This window comes from Toxoplasma gondii, chromosome VI (genome assembly GCF_000006565.2).
Source record: "Toxoplasma gondii ME49 chromosome VI, whole genome shotgun sequence".
NCBI classification, from domain to species: domain Eukaryota; phylum Apicomplexa; class Conoidasida; order Eucoccidiorida; family Sarcocystidae; genus Toxoplasma; species Toxoplasma gondii.
The window spans coordinates 3,232,782-3,255,684 of NC_031473.1; the positions used below are offsets into that span (position 1 = coordinate 3,232,782).

The window sequence follows — 22,903 nt, forward strand, 5'->3', positions numbered from 1 at the left end:
CGGCGTACTAAATGAGGTGCTGTACCCGACTTGGTCGAATCGCTTTCACTTCGCCCGACTGTTCGGTACTCATGCCCTCTGTATTGTTTCACACCCTGATGATAGCGATGTGCGTTTAGATGGAAAGTGAGGTTTCTTTCGCGTGGTAATTGGCTGCTCAGGTAGCAGCACCAGAGATTTCGAGGCTTCTTGCCTGGTGATACGCAAAAAACTAGTTAAGCAGGGAAAACCGAAAGAGAGTCAGTACGATCGCATACATGGCGAATGAGTATGAAGTCGGACATCACTTTCCATTGAGGCAAGATCCTACCTGCAGCAAAGCTATTGCCCCACTTCGCGCGAGACCTCTGGCCGGCTCACTGGTCCTTCTCCACTGAAATTCTGTAGAATTGGTAGTTTTTTGCCTAGTGCGTCCAGACCTTTTGTGGCAGATATTCTTTCGGGCCGAAAACCCGATAGTCTCTAGGCAAAACGTATTGCCGACGTAGAAAAACGGTGTGCGACCGAGTCAAAGGCCGCTTCGAATGGTGACTCAACGCTTAGAGCAGTCGAGGCAGTACCGCGAGGGTTTTTCGTTAGTTGCTGTTTCCCCCCTTTTCGTTTTTGAAGTGGATATGAATCGATTGAAGCGATTTCGCTTCTGTGGCCTTCACGAAAAACTCCGCTTCACCAAAGAGCAGACGTATTCCCAGTGAGAACCGGGCAACCGTGTGTGCTGGGGTTTCAAACAGCAAGTTTGGAAAAACCGAAGTTTTTACTGTTTTGTGGTAGACGGAAAGGGGCAAGCGTACTAAGTTGCTATGTCACACGTTCGTTAAGTCAATTTTCGCTTCGGTGAATTCAATCTTCCTTCCGTCTCCCCGGATATAGGGGGCGACTCCTGACACACATATTGACACCTGAGTTTTCCACGGTGTGTCTCTGACGCGATGGTCCTGGGAAGCGAGTGACCTTTTCCCCATTTCCCTCCTTTTTTCCTAATTCACCACTTTTAGCATGCGTGTTAAAAGGGTTTGACGTAACTGGAAAAATGCTACCACTCAGGCACTAGGTTTTCGTCGCACGGCACCATGCAGTCGATAACAGAGTTTGCCGTCGAGGGAGGCATCTATCGTCCGCTGGATATCAATTCTAACGTTTCGTCTGAAGAGTGTAAGCTTGATTGGACCTGTTTCTAATCCACTATTTCCCGTGCTGCAACTGCTTCATGTTTCACTTTCCTCTCAATGGCTTCGTTAAGCTGCCGATGCATTTTTTGATGTGGTCGAAGTCTCACAACTGACGTGGCGTGCGCATGACTGCCAAGGGTGTGTGACGTAGCGTCGTGAGACCAGTACGCAACAACGGAAGTATTGGGTTCTTGCCTGTTTCCCGTCACGAAGTCCATTGGGTGTTTCTCCCGTGTTCATGATCTTCGCTTCATGTGGATGGTTTTTCTACCCTCCCTTCTTTGTACAAGCACATGGAGTTCAGTGAGACCCGAATCGCACCAGAATTTCGATCCACGGCAACTACATCAATATGCGCATCTGTATAAATGAGTTGGTTCATTTAAGTATGCATGATTCTGTCCAAGTTCATTGGGAAACAACGTAGATCCACCCTCATATATCCGACTACTCACCTGCATTCGGCTCTGCGTATGTACAGCTTAACGTTACAGGAGCGCCGGATTCAACATTAATTACTTGGCGGCCGCAGTGTATGGGTGTAGGGTATCCCCTTGCCCTCATACGATAAGTTGCTGGCACCGCCTTTGTGGTTTTCCACATTTCATTGCGTTTTCCCTGGGGTGAGTTTTAAAAGAATGAATCCGTTCTTAGACTGTGCTTTATCTCGCAGTTGATTCACCACGAGAGAACACGACAGCAGGAGTCGAGACCTTAGAAGAACTGCATCATCACATTTTCCGGATACTTGCTAATACAGCAGATCCTCATCGCCTCGCACGGACGCAGCGCCTTCTCGAGCGTTATGATGGACAAGGTACGAAGGTTCACGCACATGCACTTGCACCAGCCTTACCATTATGTATAAACATATATATATATATATATATATATATATATATATATATATATGTATGCATTTTAGCTCGTACGTCTGGAGATATGTATGAATGTAGGGTCTGAGTCTAGAAGCACAATTCAAATTTGCTTGACGCCGTATAGCCTTTATTTGTAGAAGCCCCAGATGGAACACGATGCGATGTGAGGAATGCCCCTGGATAGTTGTGTCACCATACGACTATGCGCACGCACTTGCTAATTCATACCGCCGCGGATATATATATACGCGCGTATATGCAGTTTTGGCCATAATTGTCACTGCGCTCCCCGGTCCCTTTTTGTTCGTCGCAAGTGTACCAGTGGTATTCACCCGCTGTTGTAGTTTTGCGTCACCTCAAATGTGCATTCTTTCCAGATTGGCTATTGTGGAAGCAGCGTTTTTCCCAGGACGAAAGGCAGGCTCAATCGTATGGGCGGTCAGCAGTATGGCAGCATCCAGGGTGTTTCCAGCTTCTGATTCTCACGTGGGCCCCGGGGTGTTGTTCCCCCGTTCACAACCACCCATGCGAAAGATGTTTTCTTATGCCACTTACCGGGGAAATGGCCGAGGCACGTTTCTGGGTCAACGAAGAAACAAATGAGTAAGCAGAAGTGACAGTCCATTCCCTGCAGATCGATTTGTGCCTTTGCTCCTACACATTTATGTATATTTTCATGTGAGAGGGAAGGGAAAGGAAACCAGGAACTTTTTTCGTGTCATTTTGAGTCTCCTCTTCTCTCCGTTTCTCTCTCAATGCTGCCCAAAGGCATTCTTACACACCACCGTTGTGTTACCGTGAGGCACGCATAGCCTGGGTGTGAAGGAGGTGGTGGTGGTTAAATTCTTGAGAAAAACCGTTTTCGTGTTCTTTTCCGCTTGCTGTATCTGCCTTGACGCCCGCGACTTTGGACTTGAGATGCTGAAGTGACAAAGGAGTGCCCTTCCTTTTGCCCGTTCTTGTTTTATCTCCTCTTAGGTGCACGGAGATTTGTCGCTCGACACTGAAGACACACAAGGCGTACTGGATTGACGACTCCCATGGATGGTACGAAAGCAGTTCGAAAGTATATGAGACAGACACCAGTGGGCGCTATCGCGCCATCTTCTAAGACTTCAAATTTGTGTCAACATCTCGTTCCTTCACGACTTCGTCCGCATTCTTCAACACATCAATGTGCTGGCGTTTGTAGAACACACTAGTATGAGCACGTACGGTACGATACTACCGACAGTGGTGGGATATGGAGAATTGACTATTTTGCAGTGTGAGGCCGTTCACAATGTGAAATAGCTTCACTTCGCACAGCTTGTTTCTCTGCTCTGTCGCTTTCCAGGCATGCAGTGATGAATCTCGGCGACGTCGACTCAGTGTCCCTACATCTGTACATTCCCGAGATCATCAGGTAACTTCGACGTGGAAGTTGTCTGCTCTTTCCCGTTGAAGTCCGTTCACCATCAGGGTAACTCTTTCTGAAATCGCATGGCCTTCTTCGTTTTCAGAGGCATTTTCACTTCGGATGGTTTCTTTCGTTTTACGTCTTCTCCCGTTTGTGGTATTCCCTGGGTGTGAAAACGTCTTTTGGCGCCTCTCTGTTCACGAGCGGCCTTCATCTGTCCCCGTGTTCTTTCTGGTATTCGCCATTTTTCTGCCTCTCTCTGAATCGGCTTCTTTTCCTCTTCATTACCCTTATCCCCCGTCTCCATGTTCGTTCAACACATTCAACCCTGTGCATGGGGGTCTCCTGCCACATGGAAATAAATCCTTCTTTCTGCTTTTAGTTCGCTAACGTTTGCGTGACGCCTTCTCTTTTTAACGTCTAGTCTGTGGTGGCTCTATGCCTGTCCTGGATGGCGTGTACAGCAGGTGGCTGCGGTGTATGCACACCCGGCTGCGTCCGTTCTCACTGAAAACCCTAGCGGAACATAGTGCCACCTTTCGTTTTCGGTCCCTCTACGTTTGATTTCTGTACTTGCGCTCGCTTCACTCCGTCGCTAACGAGGTTTCTTCGTGTCTCTTTTTCATGTCTTTCGACTTTCCCTATTCGCGTTCCAGGTGCAAGATTGTTAACCCCCGCACCCATCACATCACTTGGACGACGTGCTTGGCAGAGGGTCGCAGAGCACCGCCCGCAGTGCACCAGCGGCTTCTCCGCATCGTGGCTACCGCTCTCTTGTTGACGAGTTTCCACGGCGACTGCTACTCTGGAGCAGAAGACGATGTCTCTTCGTTTTCTCGGTGTCTCCTCTGGGCGTTTCGCCGGGACGAAGATTACGAGCGCGAGCGACAGAGTGTCCATTCGGTTCAGAAGGGTCTCACCACTTGTGCGAAGTCGTGTGCAAAACGGGCTTCCGCGGAAGCCGAATCGGAGAGAAAAAAACTCGAAGCACTCTTCGGTTTTGAAAGAAATGCTGCACCGCTTGTCGATGACGCTGTCTTGGCTGCCATCCATACCATTGTGGAGTTGTGCATGGACGGCGACGAGGCCGAAACTACGCGGAACCGGAATGCGAGAAAAGGCGCCACCAGAGGTGAGGAAGGGACGACCGCCGGACGAAGGGAATCCGAACAAAACAGTGGGACAAAAACGGAGATGGGACAAACGATGAAGTTGAGGAAAGAAACACTCACAAGAAAGACAGTTCACCATAGGCACCGCACCGCGCTCTCTAGCCGCTCTGGGTTAACTTGTATCGTGTGCTGTTTTGGAAGAGACAGCAGTAGTCGAATGTTACCGTTTGGCAAGTGGTTGGCCTCACCTTGTGCCCTGTTTTGCTTTCGATTGCTTCCTCTTCTCCATTCTGTCAGCGCATCTTGAGTCCTGCGCACGCTACGGCGTTCACGTAGGCTCGCGGTGCCAGACAGCCACGCCTTCTCCGAGCATTTACTGGCGGTCTTTGGAGCTCTCGAGGTCATCTTCAGAGGAAGACGAGATCTGTGCAGATAGCAGAGACTCGGCCTTTCGCGTTTGGGATGGATGGCGCCACGGGTCGCAGCTGTCGAGAGTTGCGCAGCTTCTCTGCCACGTGCTTCTCTCCAAGGAACCTCGCGATGCGACGAGAGCTGCCTCGTTATCTTCTCTATCTTCTCTTGTACTTCACGCGCCGCTCCTGCCAGCCTGTCCGCCGTCTTCGTGTTCGCCTGCTTCGTGCTCTTTTTCGCTTTCTCTGCCTTTCTCAGTCCTCAGCCACAGCACGGCGTGCACGGTTTTCTCTCACCTGGACGCTGCAATTCTCACGCATGTGGTTCACTTTCTCCGCGAAAATGAAGAAGACTCAGAAGTGCTTCTGGAGGCGTTGAATGCGGGAGAGACTGTCTCGTCCGCTTTCGCTGCTCTGTGCGCGTCCCGGCGGTGTGCCTCTGACAGCGCTTATTATCGCATGCAAGAAGCCGGAGGTGGAGGTGGAGAAGAAGCCGAGGAAGAGGGCGGGGGAGACGCGTGTGCGGAGGACGGCAAACGGACAGAGCTAACGAGGACGAAAGACTGCCTCCAGAAGTTAGACGAAAAGCTGCTGGCCGATCTGTTCAGCTCCGCGTCTCCATCTTTCTCCTCCCGTCTCTCACCTCTCCACTCGCGGTCTCCCCTGGATGAAACAACAGCCTGCCAGAGCACACTGTGCAGCCAAGGAGACGAAGATGGCGCGGGAGATGAAGAAGTCCACGAGGGTGGGAAGGAGAAACACCGCGAGGCAGAAGAAGAGAGCGGGCGGGGCTCGGCCGAGCCAGACGACGAGAGAAACAAACGCGAGAAACAGGACAGAGAGCCAGGACACAAGCCGGGAGGACGACATGGAAAACAAGCGGGAGAACGCGGAGCAGAATCGTCAGAAGAGACAAGACAACAGCAAAGGCACCGTGCCCCGCTGTGTGGATTCTGGATGCACTCCGAGGTGTGGGCCTTCCTTCAAGCCATTCATCTTGCTCGCCACTTCAAGCGTCCTCCCTCGGACGCGTTTCCCCACCCCGCCGTGGACGACCACACACAGCGAAGACTGAAATGCGAAGGCCTCGTCTCTCCGTCCTTCTTCCCCGCTTGTTCGTCTCCGGGCTCTTGGTCCTTTTCAACCCCTGTGACGGGGTGTGCTCGCTGCTCTTCTGGTGAGCGAAGGGTCTACATCTTCGTCTGCAGCGGATCGCCCTATATTCGGGCTCTCCAGGAAGCCTTCACGGTGGCTGGGTTCGCGGACACCGGGCGCATTGTCGCGGTCCATCAGAACCCAGACTCCGGAGTGATGAGCGTGGAATGCTTGAGAGCGAAGATGAGAGACGTGCAAGAGAGCGAGAGAGAAGTGCGCGAAGCACGAGATAAGGAAAACGCAGCAACGAGAGAGACAGAGAGAGAGGAAGGGCAGGAGAGAAAGGCAGCCGACAAGGGTACGCACGAAGAGAGAGGTGACGAAGAGGGAAAACGGAGATATTCGTTCGTCATTGTTGCCTCGGCGGGCCGAAGCGGAACTCTAGGTGGATTTGATGATTTCCTTGCTCTTCGCCAGCTTGCGCATGAAACGGGATCGTGGCTGCACGTCGATGGCCTCGTCGGTGGCTCGTTCATCTTCCCTAGAGTAAGCCGTATCTGGTTTCTGCAAATAAGATGTTTGCTCTATTCGGGTGTATACAGTTCCATAGCTTTTTTCCTCTACCCGCTCGTTTGGTTGCTACGTATGCTTCCCACGCCACTCACGTGTATGAATATATTATGTGTGCAACTATATACACATTGCTTGTCTCCATCTATATGCATATATATATATATATATATATATAAATTCGCATTTCCGTGCATGTGCAGACAGGTGGGTTCGGACAGACGGATTTGTTTCCACAACAGCAGGACCCATTTGAACGCGTGCCGTTTTTTATGGGTTCTCTTTGGTTTGATGGTGTGCATCTGCGCGTCTCTTTCCCTCTTGTGCTTTGTAGGAGAAGCCGTTTCAGGTCCTGTGCGCCGGAATGGGCCTGGCGGACTCGCTGACGTGGAGCGCGTGTGCGTTTCTCACAGGGTTGGGCGACCCGGCGTCTCCCGTTGCATTTTTTTGCCGACAAGACGCCGTCCCACTTCTTCTTTCGCTGGGGCACTTACCGCCGACACCGACCTTTGCTGTTGCCTCTTCATCGCCGTCGATGCCTTCCGTGGTGGAAGAGCCCTTCGTATTGCGGCCGTCGCAAGGCGAGGAGATCGGGTGCGGGTTTCCGTTGTGGTGTTTCTGGAAGAAGTTGGGAGACACTGGCGTGGCCAACCGAGTGCGCCAGGTGTACCTACGGTGCAGACAGTTGTCGCTTCTTCTCTTGCATTTTCCCAAACGCGTGAAGCCGCCCGCTTTCCCCGAAACGCCAAACTCCAGAGTCGCGACGGAAGAGCGTGCCTACGGGGGCATGCGTACGTCGGCTTTCGGAGGGAAGCAGGCGGGGGAGAGAAAGGCGAGGAGGCAGAGAGACGAGACAGAAAGCGAGCAGACACATCGTGGAGAAAACTTCAGGGTGGAGGAAGATGGTGGAGAGAAAGGGAGAGGCGGGGCAGAGGAGAGAGACGAGAGAAGAAGACTAGCGAGAGCGAGTGCGAATAGAACGAGCGCAGGAAGAGAACCCAGGGAGAACCTGACGAACGCACAGCAAACCAGAGAAGACAGAGAAGAGTACGGTGAAGCAGATCCGGAGGAAGACGAAGTAGCCTTTTGGGATGATAAGCCGGGGAACTACGACTTGGCTCATAAACTCGAAGACGACACGAACTTTCTGCGAGAGCACGAAGACGCAGTGGACCATCTTGTAGACGCAGCACGAGGAATTCTGTCGAGGGACCCAGAAGCGTTCCGTCGCCCCGTGGCCGCTGAGAAGAGCTCCGGAGGTAGGGGTGTGCCGACACCTCGAATGCAGGCTTTGGGACGCCTCGAAGGCGGTCTCACGGATTCGAAGCGCGGAAGATTCGCCGGCGTGTCAAAACCACTTCAGCGGGATCTGGAAGCAGGCAGAAAAGCAGGGACAGAGACCCGTGATTCTTTTTACACTGGAGCTGGCGCTTCTTGGAATGCCGAGCAGTGTCGAATGTGTGACTCTTCTGGTGCCTCACAGCTTCGCTGCAACGCCACCAGGTGTATGTACACTCCGGGTGCGTTCCATGTGAAGCAGATGGGGCGCGCACCGAGTTTCTCTGTCTCATTTTGGTGGATTCCGCCCTGTCTGCGGGGAGAAGTGTTGTCGAGGGCCACGTTTTCCGCAGCAGCATGTCAAGAAATTCGATTTTTTGTGACTCTGATTTCCCGTCTCCTCTCTCTTCTTCTTGAGCGTGAGCGCGCGGGTCACAGAAGTGAAGATCACGACAACGCCGTCATCAAGGCGCCCAAAGGAAGTTTGGAGGCTGTGAAGGATTCAAAGGGGTCGCACGACGGAGAATTCCGTCTTTCCTCCGATGCGCTGTCCATTCAGCTCGTGGACGATGACGGAGCGAGCAACTCAGCCATTCCAGACGAGAGAGAAGAACAGGAGTGGAAGGGTTGTCCGCGTCGTCCTCCTTTGCTTTCCGTGTGCATCCTAGACCCGTGTGTTGGCGAAGGAGACCTCGCTGCTCTTCTCTGTCTTATCAATCGGCTCGGCATGCTCCTGATCGAGACAGGAAAAGCGAATGCAAGTGAAAGGACATCCCGTCTTCTCTAGTCGGTTGCTGTATGCGAAATGAGGATTTTCCAGTGTAAGCATCTCTATGCGTATCTGTGCGTCTGCAGATATGTCTGGACTCACACACGTATGCATATATATATATATATATGTATATTCATATGTGCGAATTGTCTGAAGAGCGTTGCAGTGCATGTTGATACACACATGCATATACGTGCATATACGCATATGTATTGATACCTACCTGCGCCTCGATTGGTTTGATGTACATCCACAAACGTTCTGTCATGTAGATAAAATGTGTGTTTACGACCCTCGTAGAGCTGAGAGGGCATATTCATACCAGGTGATAAAGTCGTTATAAGCCAAGGTTGTTTCTGCCCTCAAAAGAGTCCTGTTTCGTCTGAGTGTAGATCTGTGTAAATGCAGCTCGTCAAGCGGGCGGGAGGTGTCTCGGCTGCCAGTCGCCTGAGGCTGCAGTGGTGCGGGGACGGCGGGATTTTACCTGTTGCTTCACATCCCTACGAGTTGACCGATATTCTGTGCGAAAAAGCGAGGAGAGCGGTGCCAGGGATCATGAAATCAGTCTTCAATCATGCAGCGTCGAGGACTCCTCTCGTGTTTGCTGTAAGGATCTGTGCGCCTAGTTTTTCTGCGAAAGATCCCATAAAGACATTTGCACCAAGGAAGTTGACGGAACTAAGGTCTATGTGGGTCTGATAGTTCCTTCAAAAACGGTGCAGCCGCGTGTAAGGAAACTGATCAAGCAAACGAACATTTTTATTCCTCTCGGGGCTGAGTAGGGATCTTCGCTACCTGCGCTTCAACTCCGGTTCTGAGTGTCGCATATCCTCGACGTATGGTTTACCGTCGGGATGCAACATCTAAACTCTGAATAACACGCACCACCGTTCCCGTGTCAGTGCTGGGACGGCGTATCATGAACGCACGGTAGGACTATCAGGCCTCTTATTCCAAAATCACATACATGTCCTGAATTCCGCCTCTCGCCTGGAGACGAGCTTCCCGACAGAGGAAGCAAAATACGTTTTTTTCGATTCCCGAAAGTGTCTGCAACTTAGCTTGGGCCTCTTCTGTTGTTGGCAGTGACCTACGTTCAGTCGGGCGCTTGCCCTCTGCAAGGAACGCATGCAAGCGCGGCTTGCTCGCATCTAGCGAGGCACATCCGCCTCTCAAGTGATGCGAAAGAAGATGAAAAACACGAACTTCTCCACGTACGTCTTTTCACATAAACGGTAACATGCACTCACTGTTGACGCACATACATACGCAAGTGAGGCCTTGAGAGAATACGCGAATGGTCGGGTTGCTTTATTACTTTGGTCCTCGCTAACTGGGTACTTTTCTCATTTCGTGCCAACGAATACTCAGCGCTGCAGGCAGGTGTATGTACACCGGCGCCAACAACGCGATTTCGCCCACAGGAAGCGAAAACGGGGTGGGGAAGCAACGAGAGCAAAATCGCAATCTGCCGTCTCGTCCACAAGTTTCCCTGGTCTTCGTTGACAAGGCGTCTCCAAACTGGTGGATGAGCCGAAGAAATCAGGAGAAATAAAATAGATTCATGTGTTTATGCATATATGTATACAGATAAACTCAAAGATATTGATGTACCGAAGCTTCCGTGAGATAAGGATGAAGAAATGTGACGCCACGTAGTGAGGCGGCCTCGCATGTCACGTCGAAAAAGCACGAAAACCTTGGTAGCGCGTATGGATATGAGCAGCAACAGGCGTTCTCTGTCGAGAAGCGGCAAACAAAGGTCCCAGAGCAAGAGAATTGAGACGCCCAGCAAAAGGAGAGAAGCTCACGAGACACGGACGAGTCGAGCGCTCGCGAGACGCACCTCGAGAGACTAGTCAGCCTCTGCATGTCTGCGAACAGGAACGAGGTCCCTCTTTCGCTCTGCTCCAAGTTTCTTTTTGTGTCTCCTTTCTTCGACTTTCGCTCTGCGCTTGGCGCCGCCGGCGCGCCGCGCATGCATTTCTTCGCTAACGAGTTTCCGCAGCTCTCTGCGGCCAAGGAAGAAGGGTTTCTTGGCTGTTTGCGCGATTTTGGTGCGTTCAGCCTTGGTGACGCTCTGACGAATGTCCATCTCGACTCTGCGTCGAAGGCGAGCCTCGTCCTGACTCTGTCTCTTCTGAAGCTCGCGCTTCGCCGCCTCGCGCTCTGCCGCACTCAGCTTCGGCCTGTTCTTCTCCACGCTCCGTCCCGTCGCCACCGCGGCCTTAAGCGTATCTGTCTCCGCCTTGCGCATGTCGTCGAGGAACGCGTACGCCTGACTGACCATCCGCAGATTCAGAGGGCCGCATGCCTCGCTGAAACGCGGGTCTCGCGCCTTTCGTCCCTCGCCGCAGCTCTTCTTTCCCTGGATAGCCAGGTGTCGCAGCCGCTTCATGTGCATGTGCATCGCTGCTTCGCGAGAAGAGGAGCTCGGCACAGTCGCGGACAGAGGGTACTGCGGGGGCGCGTCCTGCGGAGTTGAAGGAAGCCCCACAGGCTGACACAAAGTACGCTGCGGACGACGAGAAGACACCTCCAAAGGAGATTTTTTGTTGCTCTTCTTCACCACCTTCTTCACGCCCTTCGCTTTCGGACCTGCGCGTAACGGGCGAGAAGAAGAAGAGGAGGCCGACGGGGTCGTGTCACGGAAAGAAGCAGACGAGGACTCTGGGGGGGCATCTGAAGAGCAACGGGCAGAGACACCAGCCGTCTGAGCTCTCCCTGCGCTCTGCTCCTCTCGCCGAAACTGTGCTTCCAGCAGCTTCAGTTGCTGCAGAGGCACAGCCCGAGCATCTTCCAGAGAAGACGCTCGAAGCTTCTTTGCGCCCATTCTAACACCGAAAAGTAACAAACTAGCGAAAAACTGCTTTTCAAATCTTTTACCCCCACTGCTTCGCTTCTCTCGCCTTCTCCGGAGCTCAGGCACTACCACACACTCGATACATATACATATATATATATGCAGAGAGACTTTCTATGGGTCTATCTAGCTGGAATCGACGAGGGAGATGCCTGATGTTTGGCGTGAGGTTTGAGACGAAATCTGCGGCTTGCCAAGAGGGATCTCGTCAGGCGAATGGCACGCAGGTATAAACTTCGGGAGAGGTTCTTGAGTTCGAGAGCAGCCTTCCGAGTGTTCAAAGAAGGCGACACTCGCGCTTTGAAAACTACGCTTCTATGAATCAACCACGAGTTGAAATTTTATCAGGAACACTGTTTCTCCAAAACAAACGCATTGAAGCCGAGCCTCGCAGCTCAATGGGAACCGCGTTCGCCAGAGAGAACAAGCGAGAAGAAGAGAGAAGCAGAAAGAAGAAATAAGAGACGGAGGAAAGAAAAAGCAAAGATCTCAGGAACTGTTGGTTTCCCAAGTCGACGAGGAAAAGTACGCTTCGCAGAAGGACAGATTGCTCAGATTCGAAGGAAACGGGCGCATGCAGCACTCGGTTTTTTCGCAGGCATGCTCTTTGAGTGTGTTGCAGAAAGCGAAGTCGCGAGGGAAACACGCAGAAGATGGCTTTCTTTCTCGTGCTCAAATGTGAACGCCAATTCGTTGTTTTCTTCTTCTGTGGCGTTCTTCTTCCTTCAGAAGGGAGAGAAGGAGTCTCAAGGGCTGATGGGAAGGAGAGTAGCTAATCGGATTCTCGGTTGTGCGGCCGAAAGTTGTTACGAACGGGAGGAGCGGATTTCTTCTCCCTAGTCTTATCCGCTCGTCTCCTGTCTCTTTACTCTTATTCTTCCCCTCCGATCTTCTTCTCCTTTCTCTTCAGTCCTCTCTTTTTTCTTCAACCTTCTTTTCCGTCCTCTTCAGTTCTACCTTCCCTTCCCTTCAGTTATCTTCGTTCCTGTGAAATTCTCCGTATCCCTTGTCTTGTCTTTCCTTCTTCCTTCTTCTTAAGGCTTCTTCTCTCTCCTGAGTTTTCTCCTTCTTCCTCTTGAGACGTCTCCTGTTTCGAGTGTTCCGCTATCTCTGGAAACTTTTGCCTCTGCTTTCGCTTGAGTCGACCGCGCTTGCTGCGTATTTTTCTCTCTTTTTATGCCGGACAACCGAGTTCTTTATGATTGATTGCTGTACACCGCCCCACCCCACTTGGGAGCGCTCGCTTCTTCTGTTCCCCTGTTCTTTCCTGCTCTGTTTCTCTGGAGCGCCTCATCCACGCTGTTCCACCTCTCCGTCCTTCCCGTCTGACGTTCTGCCTGCTCTTGGCGCCAACAGAATGACGTGGGCGGTGCGGAGAGCCGTCGTCTGGGCAGCAGGACGAGGAGGGCGAAGAAGCAGAAAACTGGGTGAAGACGTGGACGCGAAAAGGGAAGAAAGTGTGAAGACGTTCCGAGAGAAGACTCGACAAAAAACCTTTCCAGAGAGATCAGTCTCCGCCTCCAATGCACGCTGTAGATGTCTCACAGCTGACCGCCCGCTCTTGAGTGGTCTCGCGGCGTCACAGGCACCTGTACAGTCAATTGTGCACTCGCCTGCAGAACATCATTCTCGGACTTTGCGAGGTTCTCGAAACTTCTCTGTGGCGTCTTGCTGTCGTCGCCACGGCTGTCCACAGCCAGCTTCCTGCAGTTCTCCTCTATGGTCCCGATCAGTCTCTTCTCATTCTGCTTCTTCGCACTCGAGTCTCCCGCCTTCTTCCTCGCAGTATCTTCTTCCTTCTCTTGCTGTCCGTCCAGTGTCGCCAGTGTCGTCTACGTCTTCTGTGTCTGTTTCTCCTCTTTTTTCTCGTCCCCTTTCTGCCTGCCGATCTCCTTTTCCTTCGTCTTCTCTTTCCCCTCTTTCTTCTTCCTTTTCTTCTCCTGCTTCCCACCGGTCTCTCGCGTCGCGGTCGCTCCGAGTGCCTTCGCCGTGGAAGGCTTTTGAAAGTTGCTTGCCGCACCAGGAAGACAATGCAGTGTCTCCGGACTTCTCTCGTCGGGACGAGATTCTTTATTCTCCAGCTTGTCCACGTTGTTTTTCGCTGCGTTCTCATCTTCGTCTGGAGGACGATCAATCGCTTCTTTCTTCCTCTGCACATTGCCTTCCTGCTCTCTTGCCGGCTTCTGCCAGCCCGTGGCGTCTCTCCAGCACCTTTCAGCTCGCGTCTTTATCCTCGCCTTCTTCTGCTTCTTCTCTTTGCTGCGCACTGTCTCCGTCTCGCCTCTGTCTTTCGCTGATCCCGCTTGCGTCGGCTGCCTGTTCGTCTCCATCGCGGTTTCTAGCGTCGAGAACGTCTGTCGCACCGGCCAGACAACCTCGCGTGACTTCTTCTCACTCCGTTTCCCGTCCGTCGCGCGTGGTCTCTTCTGTCTCGCCGCCCGCCGTCGCTGACAAGGCAGTCTCTCTCGCGAAGTTGTGTGCGGAGAAGAACCTCTGTTCCCGCAGAGAAGCCGAGAACTTTTGCGTTTTGGGCTTGATTAGCGTCGACGGCCGGCCGGTTGACTCCGGGCAACGCGCAGTGTATGTACACCCGGACAGCCACGTCGAGCTGCTTCCCCGCGCGCAGCGCATTATGGACACCCGCCTGACGGTGCTGCTGAACAAGCCGATGCACTATCTTTCTTGTCAAGTCGATCGGCAGGTGCGCCTCCACATTTGTTTTTTCCGGCTTTCTCCTTGGGGGTTCGTCTAGCGTTTCCCCGTCCTTTCGCTGATCGCGGGATTTAGCGTTCCCTTCTTCCGACTCAGTGCCCCTATAGGCTACCCTCCGTGGGTACATGCCATTCTGGCGTCTGTCTGGTCGAGGAGGTTCCTGTTTCGTATGTGACTCTGCTTTCTGTTTGCATGTTGTCTCAGATGGGAGGCGGCCGCGGAAAGCCTTTGTGTCGTCAGCTGCTCACTCCAGAGCGTCGCTGGGAAGAGACAGGCCAAGGAGAGCGACGAAGAGAAGTTAAAAGCAACTTGTCTCCTGCAAAGTGCAACAAACTGGTCTGTGCGGGCAGGCTCGATGTCGACAGCACAGGCCTGACTGTCTTTACACAGGTGAGAAGAGTTTCCCGAGTGACTTGGCGCGTTGCCGAACGCGGCGTGGCTTCAAGCACACAGTGTGTCTCCGAGTCTCTTCCGGGCACACACTGTGAAGCGTCGTCTCTGCTGTGTATCTAAGTGCAAAGAGGAACCGAGGACCTGACAGGGTTCACAGTGCGTGGATTCGGGACGAAAACACTTGCTTGTTTCCCGTCTCCTCTTCTGGCCCTTCCTCTCCTGCCTCTGCCAATCCTCACTTAGGACGGTCGTCTCGCTTCCCAGCTCGTCGGTCCTGGAAAGCGCGTCAGCAAAGAATACCACGTCGAGGTGAGAGACAAAGAGAGGGACACCCCCATCTCATGCGGATGTCTAGTCCAAGGACTACGCTATCCGGGGAAGACACGCCCTGCACTTATACATGTATGTTTGCATATGCCTGTATGCAAGTATGTCTGTCTGTATGCATGTCTCTAGGTTTGTATTTGTGTGTATGTGCGTACAAAGCGACAACGAAGGGGCAGATAGCCACAGAAGAGAAGCCAAAACCGCCAGAGAGGAAGAAGGTAGATAGGACAGGAAGAAAAAGGAGAGATGTCGACGACGGAAGAGAGGGGGAATGGATGGAGAAAGGTGAACTTGAGCAGATTAGAGTGAAGAATACAGGCAGTAAGAACACGAACGCAAGGGGAGAAAGGGAAAGAAAGAAGGGAGGACGACAAAGAGAACACACTGGCGACCAGACAGATAAACAGTTGCAGTCGCGGACCGAAAGAGAAGGGGAGCACCTCCACTGGATGTTAACCTTCACAGAAGGAAACAAGAGGAACCACGAACCCAGCACAACGCCCGGTGTTGAGAATATGGGAACACGCGCTGTTGCATGGTTTGTGCTTCACCGTAGGCGTTTTCTTTGCTTCGTTCATGCGACGTGCGTCCGTCTGGTGCGTGGGCGCAGGTGGACCTGCCGGTCTCTGCTGGAGCACTAACTCTTCTTCGTCATGGGCTTTCTCTTGATGGTCTGGAACTTCTCCCAGCCAAAGTGCGACTGCTGTCTCCGCTTCGAGATGCCTTCTTCTCTCCTCTCCCAACCTCTACGGTGTCTATTTCTTCGTTTCCTTCTCGTAGCGGGTCGCGGCCAGTCTCCGAGACTCCTGCCCACTTGTGCACTGACTTTCGTCAAGGCGAGTCCATTTCCTCCCCCTCGCTGACGGTGTCCGTGTCATCTTCTGTCGCTGCCAAAGAGAAGCCTGGGGATAGAAGAGCGGAAGACGAGGAGGCGGATGCAGAAGTTAAAGAAAGCGAAATGTGGGTCGGCAAAACGACGCGTCTTTCCATCGAACTACTCGAGGGCAGACACAGACAGATCCGGCGCATGTGTGAACTCGTCGGCCTTCGCGTCTTGAAAATCCACAGAATTCGAATTGGAAAGGTTTCTCTTGGCAACCTTCCTCAAGGGCGATGGAGGCTGCTACTTCCCCACGAATCATTCGTTTGAACATGCACAACTGTATATATACGTGTAAATGCATGCAAGTGTAGGCAAGTACGAGTGCTGGTGTGCCAGACTGTCGACTTTTGTGTCTCTTGACTTGTGTAGAGAGGGAGGTGGCTTGGCACTCGTGCGCGCGTGAATGAGTCTTTTGTGCCTACCTAAAACGCTCAAATGTTGGGGTACCATATGCGTGCACCGACGTGTACGTGCTTCCCGCAGAGGTCCGCCGCAGACCGCAGGCTCCATACAGAGGTGAAGCAAAGATTATAGCTTCTGAAACGTTTAACAGCATATATGGTTATACACGGTTATATTTGGGTATGCATGACTTTATATGGGTATGAATGTTGCGTGAGATTTCTGCGACCAACTGCGACCGTACCTACGCTTACTCGGTGACATCCCCATGAAACCTCCAGAGAGAAAGCAGCAGACAGGTTGTAAACGAACTCTCGAAAGATGCACTACTGTTAAACAGTGGATTGTAACTATACGTAGATTGTCTCTTCAAGTGATAAGCGGAAACACGGTCTACGGAAGATCTACTTATCTGTAGCGAGTCCACGGTGGCTACGGTTAAGCCTCGTGTACTGACACGCGAACGCATTACACATTCTCCTCGATCGATGAGGGTCACGTTTGCTAACAGCTGTACTGCTGCCATGGATCACAAGTGGAAAAAACATACCGCTTTTCCACGCGTTTGTGATCACGCTGTGCTGACTTCCACCGGCCTTCCGGCTTTCGACCTGCCACCGCCCCTGCGGGGCGAGGTGGGGGCCTTCGGAGCGGAACCGGGAGTTCCGATTGCAGGCCAGTGCAAATGAATTTGAATTTGCAATAGTTTATGTAGAACACAGGGATACGAGGAAAACCGAGATCAACTGAACCTAAAAAATAATCTTCCACACTCCCCCATTCCTCTCCTAAATTCACTCGGACAAGAGACAATGCTAACAGAATACGCGAACATTGGCATAGCTTTCTTTCGGGAACGAATCCTCGCTTCGAGCCGTGAAATACATGTTGGATTGGGTACGTGGTCACCACATCGTTGGAAAGCTTTTCTATGTACACGCTAGAGACAGGCGCAGATGCGGCTCCGTCTGCAAATATACAAAAATACTGGGCTGCTGCGTTTGTGCAGGAGCGCCTTTCGAAATGATACACGTCCACAAACGCCCACACGTGTAGAGCACCAAATAACGGTTGCTTGTGCTTGCGGACACCTGTACTGTATACGTGGTTTTGTGTCGAACCGTTTGCAAACCGTCTGCAGTTTGCCTTGGCAAAAACATTGCCAGGGCCTAAGGGACACACGCCTTCGTTACTCCTTCAGGAAACAAAACAACCGCTGTTTCACTCACACGGGCACACGCGAGTTTCACATGCGCACTCAAGAGGTCGCCTGCTGGGCACATCTCCAGGCGCGGCCTCAAATTCTGCGTACATGGTACTGTCGCGCGTATCGCCCACAGCTCAACTTCCACTCCCGCGCCGAAACTTTGTTACGAGTGTCGAGTGGACGATCTCAAATAGCTGACTTCGACGCTCCAAGATCTACACTGCCTTTCCAGATGACGTAAACAGCACGCCGAAACGTCAATCTGAGACATGGACTTCAGACATGCAAGCAAGTGGCTTGAATGCGCTCTCCCTACCGCGAGACCTGCGCGGTCTGGTGAGGGCGCACAGATGGTGAATCATCAGGCTAGGCCTTTCCACGACTCGGACAGAACTTCCGCCTTTCATCGCATGCAAGTGGTTGCCGGAGACCAATCAGGACACGCCACTACGGCTCTGCTGAAGCTGAAACGATTGCTTCCGTCAACGCGGAAGGGGCTTGGCGTTTGCCAACGGCCTTCTGCTCAGGAAGTTTGAATGCGCGCTGACGCGATGTTGGCCAAAGGCATCGGCGGCGTAAAGATCTCGAAAAAACAGGGTTTGGCCGCGAAGGGTGGACAGGACTACGATTTGTTTGATGTTTCTAACATTTTCTAGTAAGCGAGAGCGAGGTACAGACCAGCGAGAATACCCACGCTCAGACACAAGACACTGAGCGGACCTGTGACACCTCGCTCGCTCTCGCGGACGGAGGTCATCGAATACACGAAGCCAAGGGTGCAGAACCAGCCCTGCGTGAAAGCGAAGAGGAGCATGATGATGACGTAGAACCAGAAGTCGTTGACCACCTGCGTGTTCTCGAGCTTGTAGCCGAGGAAGAAGGGGACGTAGAACACAGATCTCAACAGGCAAAGGGGCACGACGAGCTTGGGCGGGATCATGGTCCAGGAGAAGTACTTCGGGCTGAACTGGGACAGGTCGGGGAAAAAGCGACCGGTGACATCCCCCAAGGCGAAGACGCCGAACATGATGATGAAGTGGTTGTTCACCTGTTGGTTGTAGTTCCAGCCGACCGGGCCAATCTTGGGGAAGTTGTTCAATGTGATGAAGAAAGTCAGACCAATGTTCAAGAGGTGCGGCGCCGCATCTCTGAGGAAGACCCTCGCAGGCCGCTTCTCCGTGCCATCGACTTTCACGCCGCTCTCCTCGTCAACAATCGACGTGGGCGCAGTGACGGCAAACACGTTTCCGTCCTGCTGTTCGTACTGAGCCTCGCGGTCTCCCTCGGCCTTTTTGGCTTCAGCCTTCTGCACAGCCTTCTCCTTGGCAGCGACGTCTTCCAAGGCCTGGCGCTCGAACGGACCTTGTGCCCACGGCTTCTTCAAGATGACCAAAAACAGAGCAAAGTAAACGAGCGACAAGACCGCGGCGAAACCGTAGGAAGTCCAGGCCATGGCAACCAGGCCGTCGCGGGTGTCAAGATCGAACAGCGTGAACGCGAACACGGTGTTCCAAATGAACGCGATGATCGCAGCCAAACCTTGACCTGAAAGAAGACGTAGCGTGTACATCGAAACAATTTGAGCTGTGCCCAAGCCAGAAACCAGAGTCCGCAGACACACACACACACACACAACTTGACGAAGACGCCGAAGAATTCTCACAACCGTCACTGCCTGTTTTTCCAAGTCCGAACGTCGGAAACGTGCTCTGTCCGGCTTGACTATATACATGTGTATTTATACAAATATATATGTATACATACGCATATGCATATTTATATTGTATCATTTTCAGAGGATAGAAAACAAATGGATTCGAAGCAAAGCGAATTTGGTGCGGGATATTTTTCCTTCGAGTACGTACCTGTGGAGATGAATCCGCAGAAGTTGTAGGGAAGAGACGCAGCGTAGGGGAAACCTCCACCCTGAAGAACACCCGATCCGATGCCAAGGAAGAAGCAGCAGATGTGCATGCAGGCCACGGCAGCGCTTTCGGGCAGGTAGACGACGAGCGGGGTGAAGATAGTGAAGGTGATGGCGTTAACGATGCCAGCAAAGAAGAAGTAGGACTTCTTGGCGCCGCCGCTGCCGAACTTCAAGAGGTAGATCTGGATGCACATGCACGCTAGCTGAAACATGGCGAGGAGGGTGTTGCCCCACTCGTTCCCGGAGAAGCAGTGGGTGCTGAAGTACGGGTTCAAGTTGAGCGTGACATTCCAAGCAATCAACGAGTTGACACCCGCAATCAAGAAAAAAGAGGCAGCGAGCACGAAGTCGCTGCGAGACATCCCGGGTGCCTTGCCGTCATCGGCCTTGCTCATTTGCTGCGCCGCAACGGCTCTCTCTTCGATTGTACTCATTTTGGCGAATGAGACCGAGAACGACCGCCAAGGGGATTTAACTGCGAAACGCTCTGGAAGACTACGCGCAACCTAACAAATGGCGTCGCTCGCGCGAGAAACGGCAGCGAATCAAAAAAAACGGAGACAAATAACTGAACGGAAGGAATTGGGTCAAGTGTCAACGGACGACTATAACCGCGGAGTTCCGAAAGTGAGCCACTGGGCAACCGGACGCAAGCTCAGCAGACCTGCCAGAGACAACGCATGTTTATGACAGGTGTCGATTGCGCACGGTCGTACTTCCGCCAGTTTCAAGGAGAACAGAACCTCGCACCAAACGGGAGAAATGTGAAGAAACTTTTCAGTCCACGAAGAAACACTGGAAACCGGTTGCTTCCGGACGCTTCCGCAGCGAAAGCAGGTGACAGGATCCTTAACGTGGGGCTACGTTTGACACAGGGAGGGGGGCTCGGCAGCCACACAACCTGCACAAAGGAAGACCGAAAATCAAAAAGTTTTCACAGTTTCCGAGGAGAATTGCTGTTCTGATGGGCCGTCCCGGCCGCCAAAACCTGGCAGCGAAACCCCGCTTCAGCCCGACCCGGGCGGAGTAAAGGAGACGGGTCGGGGTACCCCCGGAAATTTTTCCCAGGACCGGCCAGTCCCGCACTGGAGCAGAGTGGCTTCTGGGAAGCGTCCCAGGAAAGCGGCACTACGTTGTGAGAAAGGAACACGTTGCGGGGACGGTTCTCGTGCGGGCAGTCGGTTGTGCTCTGCGGCGAGGCCACACGTAGGCAAAAGCTCCTGGGAACAGCATTTGGACGATCATCGTGCTGCGAAAACCCCACCGCGAGAGCGCTGCTGTCCTCCCAGGCACACGAGGAATCCGACGGACGGAGGATAGAACTGCAGTGGAGTGGCCGCAGAGTGGCCGTAGAGTCTTTTGGAAAGAAAAGTTGAAGTTTACGGAATCGGACGAGGTCGGTCGCAAGAACCCGGACGAGTGGCAGCATAGTCCTGCGGGGCAAGGCGGAGTGACTCGCAGGTTCAAGGACAGTTCCACAACCAGACGCGAACGCGGGGACGAAGCCTTGTAGTCGAGAAGGCGGAATAGCAGCATCGGAACTGTCCGTTCAGAAGGTTACAAAAAAGCGATTTCTGCGACACAGAAAAGAGACGACTCCGCACGCAGCAGGGACGAGGTTGCTTCTTGCATGTTTAGACAGGTTTTTCTCAGCCAGGGCGCTTCCCTGGGTGATGAGCGGCAGACCTCAAAAACGTTGAGGTAACTGGCGGTTGGACAAGCAGAAAGTCCGCAGAGAGGATGCAGTAAACGGACAGAGACCTCCAAACGAAGTGTAGCCGGATGCAACGGGTCTTGGAATCAACTGCATCGCTGTCGAGAAAAGTTCCTGCTCCTAGGCATATAGACCACCACCATATGATCTCCTCTAGAGTCCGTCGACGAAGTCAGATCAGTGGAGGCGAAACCCGAACAGCAGTGCTAGGAAAAATGCGGTATCCGAACGGCACGAGAAATGTCTCGGCTTTGATAGAGATTCGCCAAAAATAAAGAAGATGCATCGGCGACTCCTCGAAACCGCTCCAAGCATCTCTACTTGGACTGGGCGAATGGTTCCAGTCGCGATGAGCTTTATTGCTTTGTTTGTCATCCATGTATCAACGAACCACCGGTTGAGAGGTATTGAGTTATTTGGGTGTGATAGCTTTTTCAAAATAGACGCCGCTTGTAAGACGACTAATCCAATTAAGTATCGTGGGCATTTAGCATCCAAGACTAGACGGTTGTGGTCCACGCGGGACAGACCCAAGATGTTACGACCGTAACTCGGCCCGACGCGAAAAAAGGAGCAGAGTCGAGTACAAGAAATGCTCTTGCTGTTATTTACGGCGTTCTACAAATATTTGCTTACATAAAGTCTTACCCTCCACAGTTCACGTTGGTGTTCTGCCGTTGATGGATTTCAAAAAAAGCACGGAGTCATGAACGGCTGTCCATTCACTCTTGTACACATCGTTGTACGTCAGTGCATAAATAGGCATTTGGCACCCTTACTCCTTCACAGCTATGAGCAGTGTTCGTGTGTAATACACACACGTGCCATCTCTATGCGGCATCACTGAGTATATGCTTAAAAAATACACGCAAGTGAACCTTCTTCCATACAGCACGAAAATGACAGCCGGTATTTCAGACAGTGCGTGGCAAATGATGACAAGACGTCTGTGTCAGACCGCGGCGTGAAGCGAAATGGCCATGTCTCAGACCGCTCTCAACTTCATGTCATTGCAGGGAATGTTGTGTGGTGTTGGTGTGCGGACCTACTCATGTACACCGTGCACTTCTACAGCGTATGTAGTGCCTGCGTTGTTTCCGTGTATGCTAGCCTGTCGCACACAGAAGTCAGGTTTGCGCACCCTCTAGACTTTTTCAGGTCCCCTTCTGCCATACACCACAGGGAGGCTCTTTCTTTTTCTCCATGAACAGCCGGTGTATCCGACATTCTCCGTACTGCAGTCGTTCTTCACCTGGCGGCACTCGGCTCCGCCGGTACTGCAATATCTCCAGCGCGGGTTTTTGCTACACCATGATGCATTTTCTAGGAAGAAAAGACTGCCACCTCTGCCCTAGAGACTGACAGATGCAAACTCCCCAACCTTACAGGATTAAGACGTTACGTCGCCCGTGCAGCACAGTGCTCGGAATTTGATGAGCTGGACCTTTCTATGATAAAGATTATTACTCAGGAGCTACTAATGCCGACGGAGGTATTTCAGAAGACCCGTCCTCCCCAGATAGGGTCCGTGAAGTCTGGTAGCAAGCCTGCTCTTTCTGCTCCCGCTTGCAGTGTCGTAAGCTTTCTGCCACCTTCGCGGATAGCCGGCCTGGATTATCACCTGCGTGTTCAACTTTGTAACCTGTTCATCCCTATCTCTATCGGTGGTTTGGAGGTCCTTTCCTAGACGTCTAGAGAGGCCGAAGCGCCCAGCCGGAAGTTGTGTACTGAAACACTTAGACTGTTGAGAAAAATCGCAGGCGCAATCCCCTCCCCATGAGAGCAGTTGTTT

General features: G+C 52.5%; 6 protein-coding genes across 6 annotated transcripts; 3 read left to right on the top strand and 3 right to left on the bottom strand.

The window, feature by feature from the left end:
- The first annotated feature begins 449 nt into the window (after positions 1–449).
- On the top strand, positions 450–4,286 carry TGME49_244406 (cysteine dioxygenase type i protein). Its single transcript, XM_018780715.1, has 7 exons — positions 450–1,152; positions 1,843–1,986; positions 2,425–2,650; positions 3,026–3,094; positions 3,384–3,452; positions 4,103–4,112; positions 4,183–4,286. The coding sequence occupies exons 1-7, from the start codon at positions 1,071–1,073 to the stop codon at positions 4,225–4,227; spliced, it is 645 nt and encodes a 214-aa protein (XP_018637551.1). The 5' UTR covers positions 450–1,070; the 3' UTR covers positions 4,228–4,286.
- A 17-nt stretch (positions 4,287–4,303) lies between these two features.
- Positions 4,304–6,046, bottom strand: TGME49_244408 (hypothetical protein). Its single transcript, XM_018780716.1, has 3 exons — positions 5,266–6,046; positions 4,807–4,982; positions 4,304–4,539 (listed from the first exon to the last, which is right to left on the bottom strand). The coding sequence occupies exons 2-3, from the start codon at positions 4,961–4,963 to the stop codon at positions 4,352–4,354; spliced, it is 345 nt and encodes a 114-aa protein (XP_018637552.1). The 5' UTR covers positions 4,964–4,982; positions 5,266–6,046; the 3' UTR covers positions 4,304–4,351.
- TGME49_244412 (hypothetical protein) lies at positions 5,403–9,643 on the top strand. Its single transcript, XM_002366889.2, has 2 exons — positions 5,403–6,609; positions 6,968–9,643. The coding sequence occupies exons 1-2, from the start codon at positions 5,428–5,430 to the stop codon at positions 8,696–8,698; spliced, it is 2,913 nt and encodes a 970-aa protein (XP_002366930.2). The 5' UTR covers positions 5,403–5,427; the 3' UTR covers positions 8,699–9,643.
- Positions 9,644–9,733: 90 nt separating this feature from the next.
- TGME49_244420 (hypothetical protein) lies at positions 9,734–12,032 on the bottom strand. Its single transcript, XM_002366890.2, has one exon. It carries the CDS (start codon positions 11,514–11,516, stop codon positions 10,539–10,541), a length of 978 nt encoding a protein of 325 aa, XP_002366931.1. The 5' UTR covers positions 11,517–12,032; the 3' UTR covers positions 9,734–10,538.
- A 109-nt stretch (positions 12,033–12,141) lies between these two features.
- TGME49_244430 (pseudouridylate synthase, putative) lies at positions 12,142–16,563 on the top strand. Its single transcript, XM_002366891.2, has 4 exons — positions 12,142–14,247; positions 14,463–14,648; positions 14,895–14,960; positions 15,589–16,563. Exons 1-4 carry the CDS (start codon positions 12,745–12,747, stop codon positions 16,126–16,128), a joined length of 2,295 nt encoding a protein of 764 aa, XP_002366932.2. The 5' UTR covers positions 12,142–12,744; the 3' UTR covers positions 16,129–16,563.
- A 374-nt stretch (positions 16,564–16,937) lies between these two features.
- Positions 16,938–21,125, bottom strand: TGME49_244440 (nucleoside transporter protein). Its single transcript, XM_002366892.2, has 2 exons — positions 19,336–21,125; positions 16,938–19,015 (listed from the first exon to the last, which is right to left on the bottom strand). The coding sequence occupies exons 1-2, from the start codon at positions 19,829–19,831 to the stop codon at positions 18,123–18,125; spliced, it is 1,389 nt and encodes a 462-aa protein (XP_002366933.1). The 5' UTR covers positions 19,832–21,125; the 3' UTR covers positions 16,938–18,122.
- Between the last annotated feature and the right edge of the window lie 1,778 nt (positions 21,126–22,903).

Coding starts and splice junctions, on each gene's coding strand:
- TGME49_244440 (XM_002366892.2), bottom strand. CDS start 19,831: ATGAGTACAATCGAAGAGAGAGCCGTTGCGGCGCAGCAAATGAGCAAG. Junction 19,016..19,335: donor CTGCGGATTCATCTCCACAG/GTACGTACTCGA, acceptor GTCTTCTTTCAG/GTCAAGGTTTGGCTGCGATC.
- TGME49_244430 (XM_002366891.2), top strand. CDS start 12,745: ATGATTGATTGCTGTACACCGCCCCACCCCACTTGGGAGCGCTCGCTT. Junction 14,649..14,894: donor GCCTGACTGTCTTTACACAG/GTGAGAAGAGTT, acceptor ATCCTCACTTAG/GACGGTCGTCTCGCTTCCCA. Junction 14,961..15,588: donor GCAAAGAATACCACGTCGAG/GTGAGAGACAAA, acceptor GCGTGGGCGCAG/GTGGACCTGCCGGTCTCTGC.
- TGME49_244406 (XM_018780715.1), top strand. CDS start 1,071: ATGCAGTCGATAACAGAGTTTGCCGTCGAGGGAGGCATCTATCGTCCG. Junction 1,153..1,842: donor TAACGTTTCGTCTGAAGAGT/GTAAGCTTGATT, acceptor TTTATCTCGCAG/TTGATTCACCACGAGAGAAC. Junction 1,987..2,424: donor CGAGCGTTATGATGGACAAG/GTACGAAGGTTC, acceptor CATTCTTTCCAG/ATTGGCTATTGTGGAAGCAG.
- TGME49_244412 (XM_002366889.2), top strand. CDS start 5,428: ATGCAAGAAGCCGGAGGTGGAGGTGGAGAAGAAGCCGAGGAAGAGGGC. Junction 6,610..6,967: donor GCTCGTTCATCTTCCCTAGA/GTAAGCCGTATC, acceptor TGTGCTTTGTAG/GAGAAGCCGTTTCAGGTCCT.
- TGME49_244420 (XM_002366890.2), bottom strand. CDS start 11,516: ATGGGCGCAAAGAAGCTTCGAGCGTCTTCTCTGGAAGATGCTCGGGCT.
- TGME49_244408 (XM_018780716.1), bottom strand. CDS start 4,963: ATGACCTCGAGAGCTCCAAAGACCGCCAGTAAATGCTCGGAGAAGGCG. Junction 4,540..4,806: donor AAAGCAAAACAGGGCACAAG/GTGAGGCCAACC, acceptor GGTTCCGCGTAG/TTTCGGCCTCGTCGCCGTCC.